The sequence below is a fragment of the Crocuta crocuta genome, unplaced genomic scaffold (genome assembly GCF_008692635.1).
Source record: "Crocuta crocuta isolate KB4526 unplaced genomic scaffold, BGI_CrCroc_1.0 scaffold318, whole genome shotgun sequence".
Lineage (NCBI taxonomy): Eukaryota > Metazoa > Chordata > Mammalia > Carnivora > Hyaenidae > Crocuta > Crocuta crocuta.
The window spans coordinates 4,785,572-4,804,982 of record NW_027531425.1 but is presented as its reverse complement, the minus strand read 5'-3'; the positions used below and the strand labels follow the sequence as shown (position 1 = coordinate 4,804,982).

The 19,411-nt window shown below is 52.9% G+C and overlaps 2 protein-coding genes across 2 annotated transcripts in view; both read right to left on the bottom strand.

The window, feature by feature from the left end:
- CACNA1S (calcium voltage-gated channel subunit alpha1 S) overlaps window positions 1-13,014 on the bottom strand; it is a 67,886-nt gene extending 54,872 nt beyond the window's left edge. Inside the window, exons 1-2 of the mRNA XM_077772127.1 lie at window positions 12,863-13,014; window positions 11,012-11,117 (exon numbers count right to left, since the gene is read on the bottom strand). Coding sequence (XP_077628253.1) covers window positions 11,012-11,117; window positions 12,863-13,014 — 258 coding nt within the window. The remainder of the gene's footprint in view (window positions 1-11,011; window positions 11,118-12,862) is intronic.
- A 1,471-nt stretch (window positions 13,015-14,485) lies between these two features.
- Window positions 14,486-15,058, bottom strand: ASCL5 (achaete-scute family bHLH transcription factor 5). The gene has a single exon (XM_077772104.1). The coding sequence runs from the start codon at window positions 15,056-15,058 to the stop codon at window positions 14,486-14,488; it is 573 nt and encodes a 190-aa protein (XP_077628230.1).
- Between the last annotated feature and the right edge of the window lie 4,353 nt (window positions 15,059-19,411).

The following is a 19,411-nucleotide window of genomic DNA, read 5'->3' as shown; positions in this document are numbered from 1 at the left end:
CAAACTAAGAACCCAGGGTCTTTCCTGGCTCTTCCCATCACTCTGCCCTGGGATCAGGGGCCTTGTCTCTGTTCTCTGCTGTGTCACCTGCATCTAGAACAGTGCCTGCCACACCAATGTTTGTGATCAAAGGAATGAACCAGTGTCGTAGTGCGCTGCTTCTCATGGTACAGACTGGAGACTGGTGCTGTCCACACACCGTTGCCATCAGTCTGACACAAGTCCAGGCATCGAGAATAAGCATTTGGAAATGGTAACGGCAACTTGTCACAACTTCCAAGCACATGGGTGGACCGCAGCCTCCGTTTGGGCTCGGTGAGCCTCATAGGGGGCAGCTGTGATGTGATCCCATGAAGCAGGACCACCTACCAGCCCGCAGTGGATTGCAAATGGAAAGAAGCAACAAACTGATTTTTCCCCCACATATTTGTGTCAGAACATCTGCTCTGGAGCACATCATACTGCCTGGCACCTAGCAAGTGCCCAGGAAATGTTTGTTGAATGAATTAAAAGAAAACAGTCAAAAATCACCATCCCTCCTATGACATAATTTAAAGGGAGGTTATGATATTGCATTTATAATATGAAATATACATTTCTTCTGCAATGTATTTGGCACAGAGCTCCTAAAACACTTGGAAGTTCGTAAGTGATGAGAGTGGCAGAAATGTTTTTGTTATGTAAACGAGGTAATGACTTGTGGGACTCACCTAAGTTGGGGACTCATCACCAAAGGAACCAACCCTATCATTAGAAGGTTGGAACTTTTAGTCCCACCCCCTTAATCTCTGGGGAGGAGAAACCGGTTAAAGGCTGAATCAATCACCAACAGCCAATGATTTAATCAATTGGGCCTATCTAAAGAGCCTCCACGAAAACCCAAAAGGACAGGTTCAGAGGGTTTCTGGGTTGGTGAACAATGGAGACACAGGGAAGGGAGACTGCTGCATTCAGAGAGCACGAAGCTTCGTGCCCTTTTCTCCCCACACCTTGAGATCAAGGTGTCTGTGTCTTCCATCTGGCTGTTCCTGAGTTATATATTTTTTTTATATAATGAACCAGTGATCTAGTAAGTAAAATGTTACTCTGAGTGAGCTACTCTAGCAAATTAATCAGACCCAAGGGGAAGGTCATTGGAACCTCTCATCCATAGCCTGTCAGTCAGAAGCACAGATAACAACCGGAACTTGCTATAGGTATCTGAAGCTGGGGATGGGTGTGGCAATCTTGTAGGACTGAGCCCTTAACCTGTGAGCTCTGATGTTCTATCCAGATAGACAGTGTGAGAATTTGTTTGAATTGTCGGTTCACCCAGCTGATGTCAGAGAATTGCCCGGTGGTTTGGGGAACTCCCCACCCACATACACATTGGAAATGGGTGCAGAATCAATATGGGCACAGCTTCAGGATCTCTATTCCTAAGAAGGGATGCTACACCTGAGGCTCTGAAACCAGAGGAGGAGACAGCCCTGATCCCCTGCCCCTCCTGACCTCACGGGAGGACCATGAACCAGACTGACTTTGTGAGACGAAATTTGTTACCAGCTTCCTACAAGTGCCTTCACTGCCACATGTCCCCTTCCAGAGAATTCTTGTCTCTCCACAGACAGATCTCTAACCGGGATTCCCCGTGTATGACCCACAGCCCTTGCACCTGCTCCTGCGGGCGTTGGAGCTGAACACTCCCAAAGTTCTGGGCTGAAAAGGCAGGGCTTAGCCTGCAGCCCCCTTGCCTTCCTACTGCCTCTGTTTTCAGGCTGTTCCCCCTCCGTAAGGGGCATCCAGTCCTGCCCTGGGACTGCTCCTCCCCACTGGCATGTACTGGGCATTGAGGGAAGGTGGGGGGGCTGGCATGTCCCTGTCTGGAACCACAGAGATAACTCTTACCATACCCTCTTCCTCCATATCCCTGCCCCAACACTGTGGCCTGCAGGAAGCTGGACCGGCCTCCGGCCTCCCAGGCCCCCAGCACCCCCTTGGAGAGCTCAGAAAGAACCCTAATGGGGTTGCCTAGGGCAGGGCTGACAGAAAGGTCAGAGGCCTGCTGCCGCTGCCAGCCCCATCTCTGTGCCTGAGTCTCCTTCCTTAGGCTCAACCCACTGTGAACTGTTAGGGTATAGACCCTACTGGTGGGAAGCCATTCACTCACAACTGTTGTTAACTCTTTAAGGCACATTTGCTTCAAGGAGCCCAAGTGGGCTTGGCTGAGGAGGAGGGAACCTAGGGAGTCTGTAGGGAGCACAGGCTGGGTGAGGAGGGGCCCTGAGTGGTCACCCTCACGTCCTCACACATGCCTTCACACTTGGGGCCTCGCAGTAAGTGTTCCAAGCAGGCTAGTGGGGGCTGCTATTATAAGAGACTTTCATAACGTTAATGATTGTTTTCCTCCTGGATGCATCCCCTATCTCGGTCCCTGGAGCAGACCGCAGTGCTGGGCCTCCTGCATCAGGAGAGGTTGGTGCCAGGCCCCAGGCCTTTGTTTTCTAAAGCCTGAACCCCTCTACATGGAAAAGTGGGTTGAAGAAAGAGGGTTGGAAAAAAAAGAAAGAGGGCGGTCTCACAAGTGAAACAGAGACTCACCCCAAGGTGGAGGGGCCCCATGGTAGATCTGGTCTGGGGTCTGGCTCCAAATAGCACCCTAAATATGTGTCAGGGTCAGGGAAGAGGCACCAGGGCAGACAGAGTACCGGTGACCCTGGGCCTTTAGCACTGCTCAAGACCAGGGCCTGGCTCCAGATCAGGGCAGGCAGGCTGACTAACCATAACCATAACCTGAATCTGAACCCAAACCCAAACTCCTAAACCTTACCCTAACTCTAACACCTGACCCTAACCCTAACCCCTAATCCTAACCCCTAAGCCTAACCCTAAACCTAACCCCTAACTCTAACCTGAACCCTAACCCTAACCCAAGAATAACTGCAGTTGAAGTTCTCCCCATCCAGAGGGACATGGGATCAGAATCAAGATAAAGTTGATTTCTAGGAAAAAGGATGACATTTCCTGATCGCCTTAGGTGTAGACAAAGGTTCAGTCCTGCTACGCTGTTTTTCCTACTTCCCAGATGAAGAGAGCAGGACTCAGAGAGGGAAGCCAGGTGCCCGAGGGCCTCGTCCCACATGCCCTGACTGAGTCAATGAGCACTTAGCTTTTCTGCTAAGCCAGCCTGGTGTCCAGTGGCCACACCATTCAAGGGGTGTCTGGGGTCCTGGCATCTGTCCCCATGACCACCTCAGCCTCCAGCTTTGGAAAATGACCCATTGAGGAGTGAGGAATGTGGCTATATTTAGGCCGATGGAGTCTTACCCAAATAGATGTGACCTGAGCGGGTCTCTCCTGCCACCCGACCTCCCCCTTCCCTTACCACAGGGGAGGACCAGGCATCCCCCGATCTAGGTGGGTCAGACACGCCAGGGGTTCCTACCCTAGCAAGACCTGGGGCTGAGGGCAGCAGGAGGCATCTGCACACTGCACATCTGTGGTGACAGATGGAAAGAGGGGAGAGGAGGATGCCCAACATGCAAGAGGGTGGGAGACTACTACTGTCTTGGGTGATCATGATAATGTTAGCTATTCGCTAAGGTTTATGAAGCACACACGTATGTGCCGGGCTTTATTCTAGCCACATACATATACTCAATCCTCCCAGGAACTGTGTAAGGGAGGTACCCCTACCCTCATTTTACAGATAAGGAAACTGATGCACAGAGGGGTTAAGTGATTTCTCTAGGGTCACACAGCCACTATGTGGCAGAGCCATAATGTGAATCCAGATAGTTTAGCTCAGGAGCAGTGGTCCCAACCACCAGGCCATGCTGCGGAGAGAAACAGCATGCCTGGGACATCTGGATGCGTTTGTCAGATCCTGCCTGCCCCTGCGCCCCCACCCTAGCCCAGGTCTGCCATTGCCCCTTGTCTGTGGTCTGGGAATGCTGGTCAGGCAGAGAAGGAAAAGAATGACAATTCCCATGTCCTTGCCCTCATCGATAGAAGAGCTCTGAAAGGGCCTATCGTGGTCGCTCGGGAGGCTGAGAGAGCTCAGGAAGCTTCCAGCAAAAGTCCAGAGTTGGAGGCCAGTTTGTCTGGCTTGAAAGCCTCATGTCCCCCATGACTCTCCCATAGGGTGAGTTTCCTTCAAAGTTTTCCTTGTTCACCACCTCCCTGTCCGCAGCCCTGCCCTGGTGTGAGGGGCGCCAACAAGGGGTGGAGGATGCTAACCACTCCCGGAAAGGGGAGCAGAGTCCCCGCAGTGGGAGAGGGCAGGCTCTGAGGTGGAGCTGAAAGGCTGGCTTTGATTTTACGTTGCCAGACCCCAACACAGTCCTGGATCTCTGAAGGGCAAGGCCAGCGCTGGGGTCTGAGGCCGGAGCCTGCCCAGGTGGTGAGTGCGGTGGGCTGCTGGCTGTGGGAGCTGGCGGGCACATTCCAAACCCTATAAAAAGACAACTGCCTTGCTTGCCAGAGGCTCAGGCTGCAGCCTTGTGCACAGGACTGCACGGCAACCGGAACCCCAGGAATGTACCAGGGGCCTGGCCCAGTCTGCTGACATGGGAGGGGGTGGCAGGGGCGGGTGCACTGCTCTCAAAGGGCCAGGGCCAGGGAGGCTCGGGATGCAGAGACCAGGGACAGGCTAAAAGGCCACATCCTGCTGGCCTGTCCCTGTGCTGGGCAAAACCAAAGCCCACCTGATTGGAGTTGCCAAAAATCATCCAGAACTTAGAAATCAGGCAAAGGGAGGTCGCCGTGTCCTTGTAACATCCTGTTGGAGCATTTTATAACAGGTCCGGCCAAGGATTATTTCATTATCCAGGACATTTATCAGCCTCAGCCTTATTCATATTTCAAGCTGGATAATTCTGTTTTGGTGGGAGGGGGCCCTCCTGTGCCTTTGCAGGATGCTTAGCAGCATCCCTGGCCTCTGCCAGTAGATGCCAGTAGTGAGGGCACGGCCCCCACCAAACTCTCCCTCCTCTCCCTCGCCCTTGAAAACCACTGATCTAGGGGAATATACCTGTTCAACTCTCACACTTCTGTCCTGCAGAGATGCAAAGGATTTCCGCCTGCTAGAGAAGATAACCCCAACAGGTTACTGTTTTATTGCCCTGTGGGACATCAGCGAGCTCGATGTCGAACCTGGCAATCTTATTCCATCATTTCTTTCTCCAATTCATATACTTCTGTTCCTCTAATTCTCTTTGAAGCAGCTTTACATTCCTGTTTGTTCTGATTTTAATTACTCTTTATCATGTGTTCCTTCTTTAGTCTGATCACGTTGACACAGAATTGTTTTGAGGACGAAGTGAGATAATGTAGCAAAAGCAATCAATTTCTGGTCTGTGCCCAATAATCAGTAACTCTGACCCTTGTTGCTTTTCCATGTGGGTTCCCTCAGGCTGGTCAAGGCTGGGATGGTGACCCTCCCAGAGTCCCCTTTAACTCAGGCAGAGATACCTCCTAGGAGGTCCTTCAGACCTCAGGGAGCAAGTGGGGCTTTAAGGGGCAGTGATCACTTTGGAGGGTCTTGGTCCGGGTTGGGGGTCTAGGGCCCTGGGCTCTGGTCTTGGGTTCCAACTGCCCTTGGACACCTCACTGCCCTTTTGCTGGCTCCAGTGGCGACTTGGTGTCTATTCCATTCCATCCTCTGGCTTTGCTGACAAATAGTGCCCCTGTGTGACCTGTACCCCCAGCCTTTACTCTCCAGGGAGAATTCAGGGACAGGGCTGTGTTAGACACAGGCTCCCCGAGCCTAAGGCAGGCTTCTCTCTTGGGTAAAAGGAGTCCAGCGCAGGTGGAGGCTGGGGCTGGGTGCTCTGTGTGTCCGTTCTGGCCTGGGAAGCCAACAGCTTCACAACCAGGAGAAAGCAGAGTGGAGGTGAGGAGCTGGGGTCTGCTCTCGCGGGACTCCTTCCTGTACCACTCCGCAGGGGAGCATGGGTACCTCCTCCTCCTCCAGGCCTGTCCAGATAGACCAGGTGAGTATGTGCAGCGATTTAATGTCTCTGTGCCTCAGTTTGTTCTTCTTTAAAAATGAGGACAATAACACTACCTGACTTGTGGGGCTGTTGTGGGCAATACATGAGATAATGCTTGCAAAGCATTAGAACAGAATGTGTATGATGCAAATGCTGGACAAATACCAGATGTTGCTGTTGAGGATGAGGAGGAAAAAAAGGAGGACCATTTGCTGGAGGATGTGGTTGGGGGTGGCCAGGAAAGCCATTCAGAGAAGTTGGATGTTTCAAGGAGTGAAAATGAAGAATTAAAGAGAAATCGGGGCAGACAGTGGGTGGGGTGAAGAGGAATTTTTTTTTATCTGAAACAATCCTTTGGTCAGACCCTTTGAATCTAGAACAATCCAAGGGTCTCTGTGATCAGGGCTTTGTGACTGGGGAACCCACCCTGAGGCACATTGGTGATTCATCCAGTAACTTCTCTGAAGTGTACGATGTTATCCCCATTTTACAAATGAGGAGACTGAGGGCACAAAGAAGTTAAATAACGTGTTCAAGAGCACACAGCTAGCATATGAATGGTTCTGGACTGGAAAGCATACATTGTAGCTCTAGGACCCACTCTTAACCACCACACTGCCTCCCCAACCTAGCTGACATCAGAGCCCAATTCGCTTTCTGCCATGATACCACCTAGCTGGCCAAGACATCAGCATCCTGGATCGCCTTCTTGCCACCCGCTGACCCACTGTGTTTCCCCAGAACTCCCTTGTCCTCTCCCGGCCTCAGTTTCCTCTTCTGTTCGGGGAGGACCCAGGTTTCCCCACTGACACAGAACAGGCAGAGTCAGGGGTACGTCAGCACTAGTCTGTCACCTGCAGCAAATGCTGGGGGGAAGGAGATGGGGAGCAGGAGAAAGCTCCAGGAGGAGCACCCAGACCTTCCCGGGGAGCCCACCCCACAGACAAGTGTCAGGGTTTCTTTCCCACAGTCGAGGGTGCCAGCTGCCCCCTGACTGTTTGCACACAAGTCAACTGTGGGAAGCCTTTTTTGCCCCCTGGCCAGCCCTGCCCCATACCTCTCACCCACAAATGCTCAGACCTGCAAAGCCAATTGCTCAGTGAACGTGGGCACCTGTATCTCAACGTGTCGAAAATTGAAATCACTGTATCCATCCTCCCACCTCAGCCTGCTCCTCCCCTGGTGTTGCCTGTCTTGGTAAGTGATACTACCATCTGCTCTGTCACCCACTCTGAAACCCAAGTGTCATGTTGTCTTCTTCCCCTCCCCCATGCGTCTGTCCCTACATCCATCAGGCACAAGTCCCACTGAGCCATCTCCTCAGTGTCTCTCAACATCACCCTCTTTTTTTTTTTTTAACAAACAGTTTATTGTCAAGTTGGTTTCCATATAACACCCAGTGCTCATCCCCAGAAGTGCCCTCCTCCATGCCCATCCCCCCTTGTCCCCCACACCCATCAGTCCTCAGTTTGTTCTCAGCATTCAAGAGTCTCTCATGGTTTGCCTCTCTCCCTTTCCCCCACCATTTCCGCCCTTCTTCTCCCCCATGGTCCTCAGTTAAGTTCCTCCTAATCCTCCAATACGTGCAAACATATGCTATTTGTCCTTCTCTGCCTGACTTATTTCGCTCAGCATAACACCCTCAAGGTCCATCCATGTTGCTACACATGGCCAGATTTCATTGTTTCTCATTGCCGTGTAGTATTCCATGGTATAGATAAACCACATCTTCTTGATCCATTTATCTGTTGATGGACACTTAGGTTCTTTCCATGTTTTGGCTATTCAACATCACCGTCTTATGCACCATGCCTCAATTCTAGTCTCCCCCATTTCCTGCCTGGACAACTTCATGAGCTCTCCCTATCTCTCGTCTACCCTCTACATGGTGGTCTGAGAGATTTTTCTAAGTCCCAAACTCATCTTTCAACTTCTTGCCTCCGGCTCTTTGCTCATGACACTCCCTGCCAAGGCTTCTACAACCTCTCCCTGGTGCTCCGACCCCTCCTCCAGGACCAGCTACATAATTGACAGGCCCAGTACAAAATGAAAACATGTAGGGCCCTTTGTCCAAAAAGTAGGAAGAAATTGCCATTAAAGGTGTTAAAGTAGAAAGCTTTTTCCTTCCTTCCATGGTTCATTTTTCAATCTGTCATGGTCTGGTTTTTTTTTTTTTTATTGCCTATTTAATGTTGTAGGGGGGCATGTGAAGACCCTCACAGGCGCTCCCGTCCTCCTCCATGACCTACTACACACTCAGCCCACCAGCGGCCAGGTCCCCCTCCCCCACACCGTCCAGCAGCCCAACCTCTTGTGCGTTGGCCAATGGTGAGGAAGTGGAGACATCACCTCCCTTCCCACAGGCTTGCTGCCTCCACCCAAGGTGGGCAGGAAGCACCCAGGGCGGGTATGACAGCCTCTGCTCCAGGAGACACTGAGGACCTGGTTGGGGGACGAGCCCCAGGCTCCGCCCCGTGATCATTCACTGAATGGGCCATGGAACTGTCAGCCTAGGGTGGGGATAACCACTGCCGTGCCCTGTCTTGAGACACCAAAGACCACATGTACCCAACCCTAGGCCTGGACCAGGGCACCAGCAGGGAGAGATTGAGCGGTGTCTGTCCTTTGAGGTGGGAGAAGATGGGAGGTGGCAGAGGGGGAAATGGGAGTGAGCCATGGCTCCAAGCTTCTGGTGCATGAACCATTAATCCATTGGTCTTCACTCACAAAATATGAATTCAAAGATGAAATTATTTAAATCTTCAGTACTACAACCGCGGATCATTAAATCTCAACCATGGGGCCCTTCTGAATGCAGGTCCTGGAGGGATTGCACAGGTCACATGCCCATGAAGTTGGCCTTGTCTTCATCCTTCACATCTCAGGGTAAACATCCCACCCTCTCAGAAAAACTAGGTACTCCTCCAGTACAATACCATAGTGTCCCAAAGCTTATACATTTCCCTTTTCAATTTAGATACATGTGTAATTGGTTTAATTATAATCATTTAATTGATTTAATTAAGTAAGCCCTGTAAAGATGGAAACTAGGTCTACTTGATTCCCAATTATATCCCCAGTATGTACCAGGGATATAATGGGCACTAAATAAATATTTGTTAAATGAGTAAGGAAGTTAATGAAGAACTAGTCCTTGGGACTCCCTTCTTAAAAACTATGGGTTATTTTGGATGACTGGAAAGTCCCTAACCTTACTCAGATACCTACAAAGAAGCCAATAGGGTAAGAGAGAGATAAATGTCTGATTTCCCTTCCTTCTGGTCTAACTCCTCTCATTTCCCTCCTGCTGGATTGTGTCGAGATGAGCACATAATTGACAAGTAGGAGTGAGGAATCTACAACTAGAAGCTGGCTGTGTGACTTTGAGCATCACCTACCCTCTCTGGGCTTTACCCCAAAGGGATCAGATTAGGATCCCTCTCTGACTATTAATAGCCTGTCCAACTTTGACCATTGAGGGGATATTCACTGCTTTGGAAAGGTTTCTAGTCAGGTTTTCCTCTTCCAGGTAATTTATCCTCCTGTATTTAGGCACTCTAGACCTTACCCAAGGCCTTGTAACTCCACCCACAAGCTAAAGGGAAAGCACACAGCACCATGTGAAATTTTTAGGGCTGCCATTTTGTTTCAAGATGGAAGACGACAGACCCAATAAGGCGTAATTTAATACCCTCCAGGGGGCAATTTCTTTTGAAAGTAACCAGCTTCTTAAGGAGTTGAAATAAAACTAAGGCCCCAAAATATGAAGTTCTGAAGAGTGGGGTGGACCCAGAGCCCTCCTAGATTCCGAACACTGGACACTAGGCCTGCCTTATGGAAGGCCCCTCCCAGCGTCAGTGGCAGCCCTGCCCACATCTCATCTCACTCTCCTTCCACATGCAGGAGCTCAGAGTTTTTTCTGTTTATAGCCAAGCACACACTTAAAATCCCAGCTTCTCACCAGCTCAAGATAGATTCCCATGGAAACCGGCATAAAGGCCAGGCAAAGATAAATACCTTTCTTTCAGGCCCTGGATGCATGTTAATTGCCCCCCACCCCAACTCTCTCTTGTATAAATGCAGGAAAAAGCCTGTTGAAATGGTGGGTCCATTGTCCCTTGGGGGCCTGGGAGCACCGTTTCTGTGACAGATTCCCCTCGAAGTCATCATGCTGTTATCACATTAGCAACACAGCTGTCACAAAGGCAGGTCCTCAGGTCAGAGAGGCCTGAGTTTGAGACACTCTGGCAGGCCCTGCATGTGGGGTGATCCTGAGCAAGTTACCAAAACTCTGCCTCAGTTTCCTTGTCATTTACATGGACTTAATGGTATTACCTCACAGGGAAAGTTATGCAGAATAGGACAATAATGTAAAATATTTAGCATAGAGCCTGGCATCTAATAAGCACATAATAAATGGTAACCATGTCTACTATTATCTAGCTGTTGGGTAAAATCAGCCCTTTCACTCCATAGGGCTCCATTTACTCATTCATAAACCGGTGAGGTGTGGGGGAGGAAGGACAACCTGATCCCGGAAAATTCCTTCCAGATCCGGCATTTTATGGCTCTGTCCACCTGATACTGGTGAAGGGGTGAGGAGAAAGTGGTTTAGAGTTCTAAAACATGCTCTCTTGAGATTCCTAGATCCCACTCTCCCATGAAGCAAGTTTCTTCTGGATTATATCCAGGAAAGGGAAATTAGCTTCTGCCTCCATTGCTCAGGAGCTGACCTTACTATGCCTCAGTTTCCACATATGTCAAGTAGAACTACTTTATGGGGTTGCTGGGAGGATCTTAGAAGCTTACTCTCCTCAGATGCCTAGCACCGTGCCTGGGCACTTGCTTGGTGCTGGAATCCAGAATTAGTAGGTTTACCCTGCAAAGCTATTAAGTCACTCAGCCAGGCCTGCAGGTGGCTGGGAGCTAGACGGAGGCTCTGGCACCATCCACCAGCATGTGGACCACCAGGAGGGCCCACCTGAGCCTGGGGCTGCAGGCCCACAGGAAGGGGAGGGGGTTGGGAAGACCCATCTTACCAGACCAAGGTTCAGAGTGTTGTTGTCATCTTCTGGCATGGGCAGGTACACGGCCAGGGCCACGCAGTTGGCAAAGATGGTGAGCAAGATGATTGTCTCGAAGGGTCTGTGGCCAGGGTTAAGGAGAGCCCCTGAGTGCAGCGTGGGATTGGCCCAGTTGAGGGGAAGAGAGTGCTGAAGGTCCGTCTGGACTATGATTGTAAAGCCAGGCTGATGGGCCTGTGTTGTTCCTTCCCTGATCTCCTGGAGGTTGTAGAAAGGGCCGGCTTCTCCTCAGGAGCAGCTGACCTCCATTTAGACCTGCTGGGACCTCGAAGCTCTGGTTGAGCCTTAATGCTCCACTCCCATCCCCCGACCCTACCTGCCCTGCTCCTGAGGAGCCATGACCTTCTGAGAGTCTGGCCTGAGGACAACCTGGGGGTGCTGCTCAGAGAACCGGCAAGGGAGGCTGGGGGCTGAGTATCCACAGGGCAGGACAGGGGAAGGGCAGGCTGCGGAGATGGCACCTGAGCCTTCCAGCCTGAGGAAGGACCGCATAACCCAACTAACCACCCCGCTGCAGCCGTGCACATGCGCTGGTGCGCACACTCACACCCACTCACACCTCCCTCCCCTTCACGGCCGTTTTCCAGGGGGCACCCCCACGCCCATCCCTCTGTGGGTGAGCAGCACGCCACCCGCCACCACCCGGATAGACGGAGCCATTGGAAAGCGGGTGTGGAAGGCGCGGAGGGCAAGGGAAGGAGGTGTGTGGCGAGTGCTGGAGGTAGGGACAGGCCGCGGGGCGGGAGGCACGCCTGGGGAGGTCTGGACTGACCACCCCGCTCTCTTCCCTCCGGTGTTTGAGAAGAGGCTGGCCATAGGCAGAGGCCAGCAGAGGAGCGGAGGTTGGAGGAGGGAGAACACACCGGGGAAACCCGAGCTCACAGGAGGCCGTCCTCAGGGAGAGGCCGTGAGAGGTTCCAGTCACCAGGGCAGCTGTGGGGAGCCGCGCTGACGCCGACCCCAGCCATGCCAACTGACCCCATGTTTTTCTTATCCTTCCAATTATCCCTCATTCTCCTTTCTTCTAGGGAACAGCTGGTGGGAGCCCAGTCTTCCAGAACCCTACGGAAATATTTCAAATATTCCTGACCTCTCTCTGAGGAGGCACTTGATGTGGCCCCTCCCCCCAGCCCCCTTCCTCCCTTCCTCCCTTCCCCAAATAACCCAGATAGTTTCATCGTCCTTCCTCTCAGAGCTACTGCAAACACGGAATGGGACCGCAAGTCCCTGGCCCCAGGGTGGTACGACTGAGCTAAAACTGCCAGGCCTGTTGGCGGCCTGGGAGCTGCTCACAGCAGCCCCTTTTGTTCAAGACCATTTCTCCCCCAATTCCATCCCCAGCCAGACTCCCCTAGCTCAGCAATTTCTTCGCTTTCACACCCTCCCACCAGGGGGGAGAATTTTCTTACAGAGGCCGCCACTTTGTTCTCTCCTATCTTGTATCAAAATGAGACTGTTGCTTCACACCCCCCAGGGGAGCCCCATGGCGATGCGACTTGGGCACACCTGCGAACCGCCCCTCCCCCAGCCCTGGGCCTGCTGCAGAAGGTCCTCCCTCCCAGGCTGTCACCGGGCCTTGGGCGGTTCACTCAGGCCTCAGGAGCCTCCTTAGTTCCTTCTGCCGCTCCCTTCTCCCTCAGCCGAAGGCTTCCTTCCCAGAGGCTCCTGGTGTCATTCTGCGGCAGTTCACCCCATCCCCAAGTCCCCAGTCTCCCTGACCCCCAATGTCTGTGGCCTGTGCCCACACCCTGCCTCCCTCTCCCACATCACACATGCTCCCTGATGCCCTGGGACCCTAAAGGATACTTCCATTCTACGATGTTGATGCAGGCCTTCCTCAGGGGGTTCTGCAGGGTCAAGCAGAACAGGGCCCGGGGCGGCCTTGGCAGAATCTCAGGACCGGGCTTCTTGGGCTGTTTCTTCCTCAGGCCCTCATCCTGGGGTGAGGACGGCTCCATGGCTCCCCTAGCAGTCCCGCGGTCTCCGGTTCCCCCACCCCGCTGCCCGCTCCTCCCTGTGTCCCCAGCGCCCCAGCCTCGGGGACTGGACCGGCTGAGCCCGCTGGGCCGAGCGTGCCCTGCTGAGCCAGCCGTGGGTGTGGGCAGGGATTACTCCCCCTGCTCCCGGCAAGTAAAATTAGCCTCCGCTCGGCGCCCCGCTGCCTGGCCCGAGCTCCTGAGGCCAGGCAGCTGTCATTCCTTCCCGGCCCAGCCAGTCACATCCCAGTATGTCCCTGAGGAGGTTGGGGGGTGGGGGGTGGAGGAAGGAACTTTTACATGGGCTTGGGATGGGGTCTGTGGGAGACAGGATGGAAGGCTTCGAGGTTGGGGCAGTCGAGTGTTCAAGAAAGGGATGGCCCAGGGTAGAGAGCCCCAAACTTCTGACTGGCTCCCTGCTGCCAAGATTAGTACCCCACCCCCACCCCGCTCCCTAGCCCCACGGCACTGTCCAGAAAAGGTGCTGGGTGGCCTAGTTCAGCACAACTACACTGCACCCCCTCCCATCTCAGTCCCGGCAGCTAGCGCTCCATCCAAGACCTCCCTGGTCTGGTTGCACACCCCATGCACACCCCATGCACACCCCATGTCAGGGAAATCTAACCCCTCCACACTGGGGTGGAAGGCTCCCCAGGGAGAACCTTGAACGTGCACGTTTCAGGGACAGCTCCTGCCACACCGTGCAGAGGCTGTGTGCTTTGTCCACTTCTGCCCCAAGCCCTCCAGCACCTGGGCTTGGGTTTGCGTCTCAGGCCTGGGACTCTGGCCCCTCTGGGATTCTGTCCCTGGTATACAATACACTAAGCTCTCTCTGCCAACGTTAGTTGGATGCATGAGCTAACAGAACACCCCACACTGCCCACGGTAAGTGCTCTGAGCTGCGATAATAATGTGAAAGGGGCACCAAAGTACGTGGGGGTAGACAATGGGCTGGAATCGCAAAACTCAACAAATCTTTTATTTAGCCTCTTGGTACAAGCACAGGGCCGGATGGTCCCACTGCCCACAGAGGGATACAGGCTGAACGGGGAAGAAACGCAGTCCTCGCACAACTAGGGGGAAAAGTATGAAAAGGCTACACCAGGGGGTTAGGAGTGCGGCTGGATAATCGCCCTCGCTCAAGGAAGCCAGAGGCCGCCACCCAGGCACACCCATGGCTTCTTCCCAAGTCCCATCTAGGCCCCGTGCGAAGAGCAGTCTGGCCTCCGCCTCGGCTTCTGGGCTCCTCTCGCGTGGGGTGGGGGGCGGGGCTGGCAGGCCGGCTCCCAAAGTGGACGCTGGTGTGTGAGGCCACCTCGTGGACAGCAGGGGCATGGCTCTTCCAAACCGAAGGCGGGCGGCCTGGAGCGGGCGAGGTGCGCACGCGCAACCCCCTCGGCGCCCTCGCTGTTCCGACGGGGCCCCTCCGGTCTCCGGGGCAACCGGGCTCTGATCAGTGGCTGGATTCTTCCGACTCAAAGAAAGGCGAGGAGGAGAAGCAGGAGGCCTCGGACGACTCGGGCACCAGGGAGGCGGGCCCCCGGGCCTCGCCGTCGCCCGGACAGTCGGGCGGGGAGCCCGCGGGCTGCGAGCCGTCGGGGGCCGCGCTCAGCAGCTCCTGTAGGTACTTGATGTAGCGGATGGCGGCGCGCAGGGTCTCCACCTTGCTGAGCCGCTTCTCCGCCAGGGCGCCGGGGAGGTGGCCGCGGAGGCGCGCGTAGCCCTCGTTGACGCACTTGACCCGCTGCCGTTCGCGCTCGTTGCGCTTCTGGATGAAGGCGGGCTCGAAGGGGTAGTCGTACACCCCGAAGGCGCCCGGGAAGGGCACGTAGGGGAACACGCCCGCGTAGGCGTCGTAATACTGCGGCTCCGCCGGGCCCGGGTACAGCAGCAAGGGCACGTTGCCCAGGGTCTCGGCCGGGGGCAGGGGCGCCCGGCGCGGAGGGGGCACGACGCCCAACTGCATGCAGCTGGGGGGCGCCAGGGCCCGCCGGTCCACCAGGGCCCGGCAGAAGTTATTGTTCATGGTGCCGCGTGGAGCTGGACCCAGAGTGAGACCCTCCCCGAATCGACCCTGCCTGGGGTCTGCGCCGTCCTGACCACGGGGACGAGTCACATCGCCAGCAACAGCCCTGGGGGACGAGGATTGGCTAGGGCCTCTCTTTGCCCTGTGGGATGGCCTCCGAGGTCTCCCAAACGCGAGTCATCGCTATGGCCTAGCGTGGCTCCTCGCAGAGACGCAGCGGGCACCCTTTCCAATCCAGCAGTGGCGCCGCCCAACTCCTGGGACCCCTGCGCTCTTCGGTGGCGCCCATGTGGGCGGGGCCGCAGGCCTCTGCACCCTGCTGCCTCCTGAGCCCAGCATGGGCACCTCCCACCTGCACTAGCCCTGGGGCTCCATTGCGGGGCCACTGGCACCTGGTTCTTGTTCCTCACGGCCTTGGGGGTCCCCCGGCTCCCCGGGGCCGCAAATCGCCGGCTGCTGTTAGGAGTGTGCCCACTCAGCTCAGGGAAATGTTTCTGAAGAAGAGGAGAGTGAACATATCAGTTAGGAAAGGCTTTCCATTATGGGCTCCATTGTGTTACCCCCATCCTCAAAGGGGATTGTAAGCACTATGAGGGGAGGCAGTGTGGCCGTTGAAAAGGATATACTAGGAGCAGGGTTCAGTCCTGCCTTCGGCCCTTCATGGTTGGGGAGAGGGTCTCTCTGGGTCATGGTTTCCACATATGGAAATTTAAATATCCCTCCCTAGAGGTTAATCATATGTGAGCACCAAATGAGAAAAAATATACCAAAAACACCTGCCAGGCGTGGCTTATAAAAAGTGCCCAATGACCCTACAATCCAGCAATCACACTAGCAGGTATTTACCTAAAGAATACAAAAATACAAATTCAAAGGGATAGGTGCACCAGATGTTTAGAGCAGTGTTATCTACAATAGTCAAATTATGGAAGAAGCCCCCATGTCCACTGATGGATGCATGGATAAAGAAGATGTGGTACATGTATATGCACAATGGAATAGTACTCAGCCACAAAGAAGAGTGACATCTTGCCCTTTGCAACAACATGGATGGATCTAGTGAGTATCATGCTAAGTGAAACCAGTCAGTTAGAGAAAGACAGATGCCATATGATTTCACTCATGTGTGGAATTTAAGAAACAAACAAGCAAAGGGAAAAAGAGAGGGGCAAACTAAGAAACAGATTCTTAGCTATAGACACGAAACGGATGGTTACCACAGGGAGGTGGGGGAGGGGAATGGGTGACATAGGTGATGGGGATTAAGAAGGGCTCTTGTGATGAGCACTGGGTGTATAGTATGTTAGCTAACTGGAATTTAAATAAAAACTTTTATTTTTATTTATTTATCTTTTAATGTTTTTATTTATTTTTGAGAGAAAGACAAAATCCGAGCTGGAAAGGGGTAGAGAGAGGGGGAGACACAGAATCTGAAGCAGGCTCCAGGCTCTGAGCTGTCAGCACAAGAGCCTGACGCAGGGCTCGAACCCATGAATTGTAAGATCATGACTTGAGCCGAAGTTGGACACTAAACCGACTGAGCCACCCAGGCTTCCCTAAATAAAAACTTTTTTAAAAAGTGTCTGATGATGTCGTTTCCTTTGAGAGTGGGGATCAAGTCTTATCACAGACACCTTCTAGGGCCTTACATCTACGGGGCTCAAAGACTGCTCATGAACTAGCATAGGGCCAACTGTAAGTCACCCAGGGGGTGTAACTCTACTGAAGGAAGTGAACCTGATTCTAGCAGACTCGGGTGTTGGGACTTTCAAAGCCCTCTGCCCTGCAGGGCGGTGATCACCCAAGCCTTCTATGCCCCAGTCCCTGTGGGTCCGGGACACACTCTCTCATACCGTCCTGGGTTTCTCCTTCAATGGCACCTAACAAAAGTCTCTATTCTCTCGCCTCTGTGTGCCCGGAGCCTAGCCCAGGTCCTGGCCCGTAACAGATGCTGCACAAATACTTGTTGAATGACTGAGAGGGAGGGCCAGGCAGAAAGCTGGGCTTGTCAGGGTGGGACTAAGTGACACAGCCCTTCCTCAGGCTCCAGGAAGCCACTATTGCGGAAATAATTGGCCTGTCTTGAGTTTAAGTGCCATCAGCCCTCATCACATGTAGTTATCAGATTCAGGTTAGGTGTGTTTTCCTCCAGGAATTCTCTCAGACCCTGTCCCCACTTCCTGTGTGTGTCCACAGTGCCCTACAAATGTCATCTTAGAACTTGTCACATTACTCTGTCATCCTCCTCCTCATGGAAGATGAAGTGAGTGAGCCAGAGCTGTATCCACATAGAGAGTGACGGGGCACCGTGAGGCCCTGGTCACCGGGCAAGGCCTTTCTCTGAGACCAAACGGGACTAGCTCTCTCCCTCTCTGACAGGGTGAGGTCGGTGACTCAGAGTCCTAGGAGAGTCTCCTTGTTTTTTTTTTTAAGTTTTTTTTTTTTAATGTTTATTTTTGAGAGAAGTTGGGGAGGGGCAGAGAGAGGGAGACACTGATTCTGACTCAGGCTCCAGGCTCTGAGCTGTCAGCAACAGAACCCGACATGGGGCTCGAACTCACGGACTGCAAGATCACGACCTGAGCCAAAGTCAGATGCTTAACTGACTGAGCCACCCAGGCGCCCCGCACTTTCTCATCTTTGTCCATCATTGGATCCCAACTCTCCCCAGCAAGCTCTGCCCTCTATGCTGAATGAAAACCAGGAAAACTCAACAGTGATTCTAAGCATCATGGAGACTTGCATCTGCTCTCAAAAATGGAAGCAAATGTGTCAGACATCAGGACAAATTCACAGGTCCCTTCCCTGCCCAGCAGCCTTTCAGGGATCCCCTCCTTTGTTCTAGAAAATCTCTTTCAAACAGACTCTCACCTCCATCAGGACCACTCTCTGCTCATTCTTGACCTCACTCCTTAGCATCTGCTAACTGATCTCGGGACCCTTCTCACACCTTTCTTGATTTTCCCCATCCCTGCAGTACTTTGAGGGAGCTCCCGCCCCTGCTGATGGCCTGAGTTTAGCAGCCCCCAGCATGGACTTCCAGGGCTGGGCCTTCTGAGTCTTCAACAAGATTATAAGCCACCAGAGGGCAAGGGCTTGGCCTTTCATTCTTACATAACGAAAGAGTATATAACAGCTTCTTGCCTAGCGTTGGGTACATAACGGTGCTGACAATTATTTGCCAGCAGTGCCCTTTCTGGTAAAAACATGGGATCCAGACTATACTCTCCCACATGACCCCTGCCTATTCGTATTTGATTCAATTTATTCAAACATAATTTTGATAGAGGTCAGAAGTATATGTACATCAAATGGCAATTTTCATAAACAAAACTTAGTATCTATTTGTGTCGACTTGATATCCGATACTTATTTTCCTCACCTGCTGTTTGCATTTCTTCATTAAACTATCCCAGAGAAGTGGTTCAAACAAGAAACCTCACAGACTGATGTTCTTGAACCCATTCTGTCTTTACAGGGAGGAAAGAGCAGAGGGCCTGGCTGGGAGCCTGGGCGAGAACACCCCTGCCTGCAGGTGTGCTGTGCTCCACCCCTTCCACCATCAGACCCCCCCACCCCACCCCAGCAACCTGGGGACTCAGTGCGGTAGGTTATCGCTGAGAGGCAAGACCGTCATTCAGGCCACACAGCTTTACTGAGGGCCTCGTGTACACTAGGGGCCGCTCCAGGTGCTGGGATAGGGCGGTGAACACAACACGGTAGTGAAATAATGGTAATGATAGTTCTAGCTGTTATTTATTATTTATGAGTGCAAGGCACCGTGCTAGGCACTTTCCATGAATCGTCCCCGTTAGTTACTACACCATTTTCGTGAAGTCGGTGCTAGTATCACCCACTATTACAGGTGAGGAAACAGGAAGATCATAAAGGTTAAGGTACTGCCCGATTTCCACAGAGAGTAATTTCATAAGCTAACAAATGCTAAATGACCATACCCCTTCTTCACCCTTCTTTCCCCACTCCTTCCCCCAGGATTTCTCCCAGTGGTTTTCATTTGAAGCAAAGTATCTAAAATGGGCTTGCTCTGACCTAACACAAATACCTTTTCTTTTTTCTTAAGTAGGCTTCACGCCCAGTGCAGAGCCTAACATGGGGCTTGAATTCCTGACCCTGAGACCAAGATCTGAGCTGAGATCACCCAGGCAATCCCAAGTATCGAATTAAATTATGATTCCCGTTGGAGGAGCCGTCCCACTGCAGATTTGAATAATCCTACTGTGCCTGAATTTCTGCTCTGGTGACAGAGGTTCCGCAGATCACCTTGATCATCCTTGGGACTGTAGCTCCCTCTTGAGGATATTCTCGGAGGGTAGCCATGGAGCTCTGTTGTTG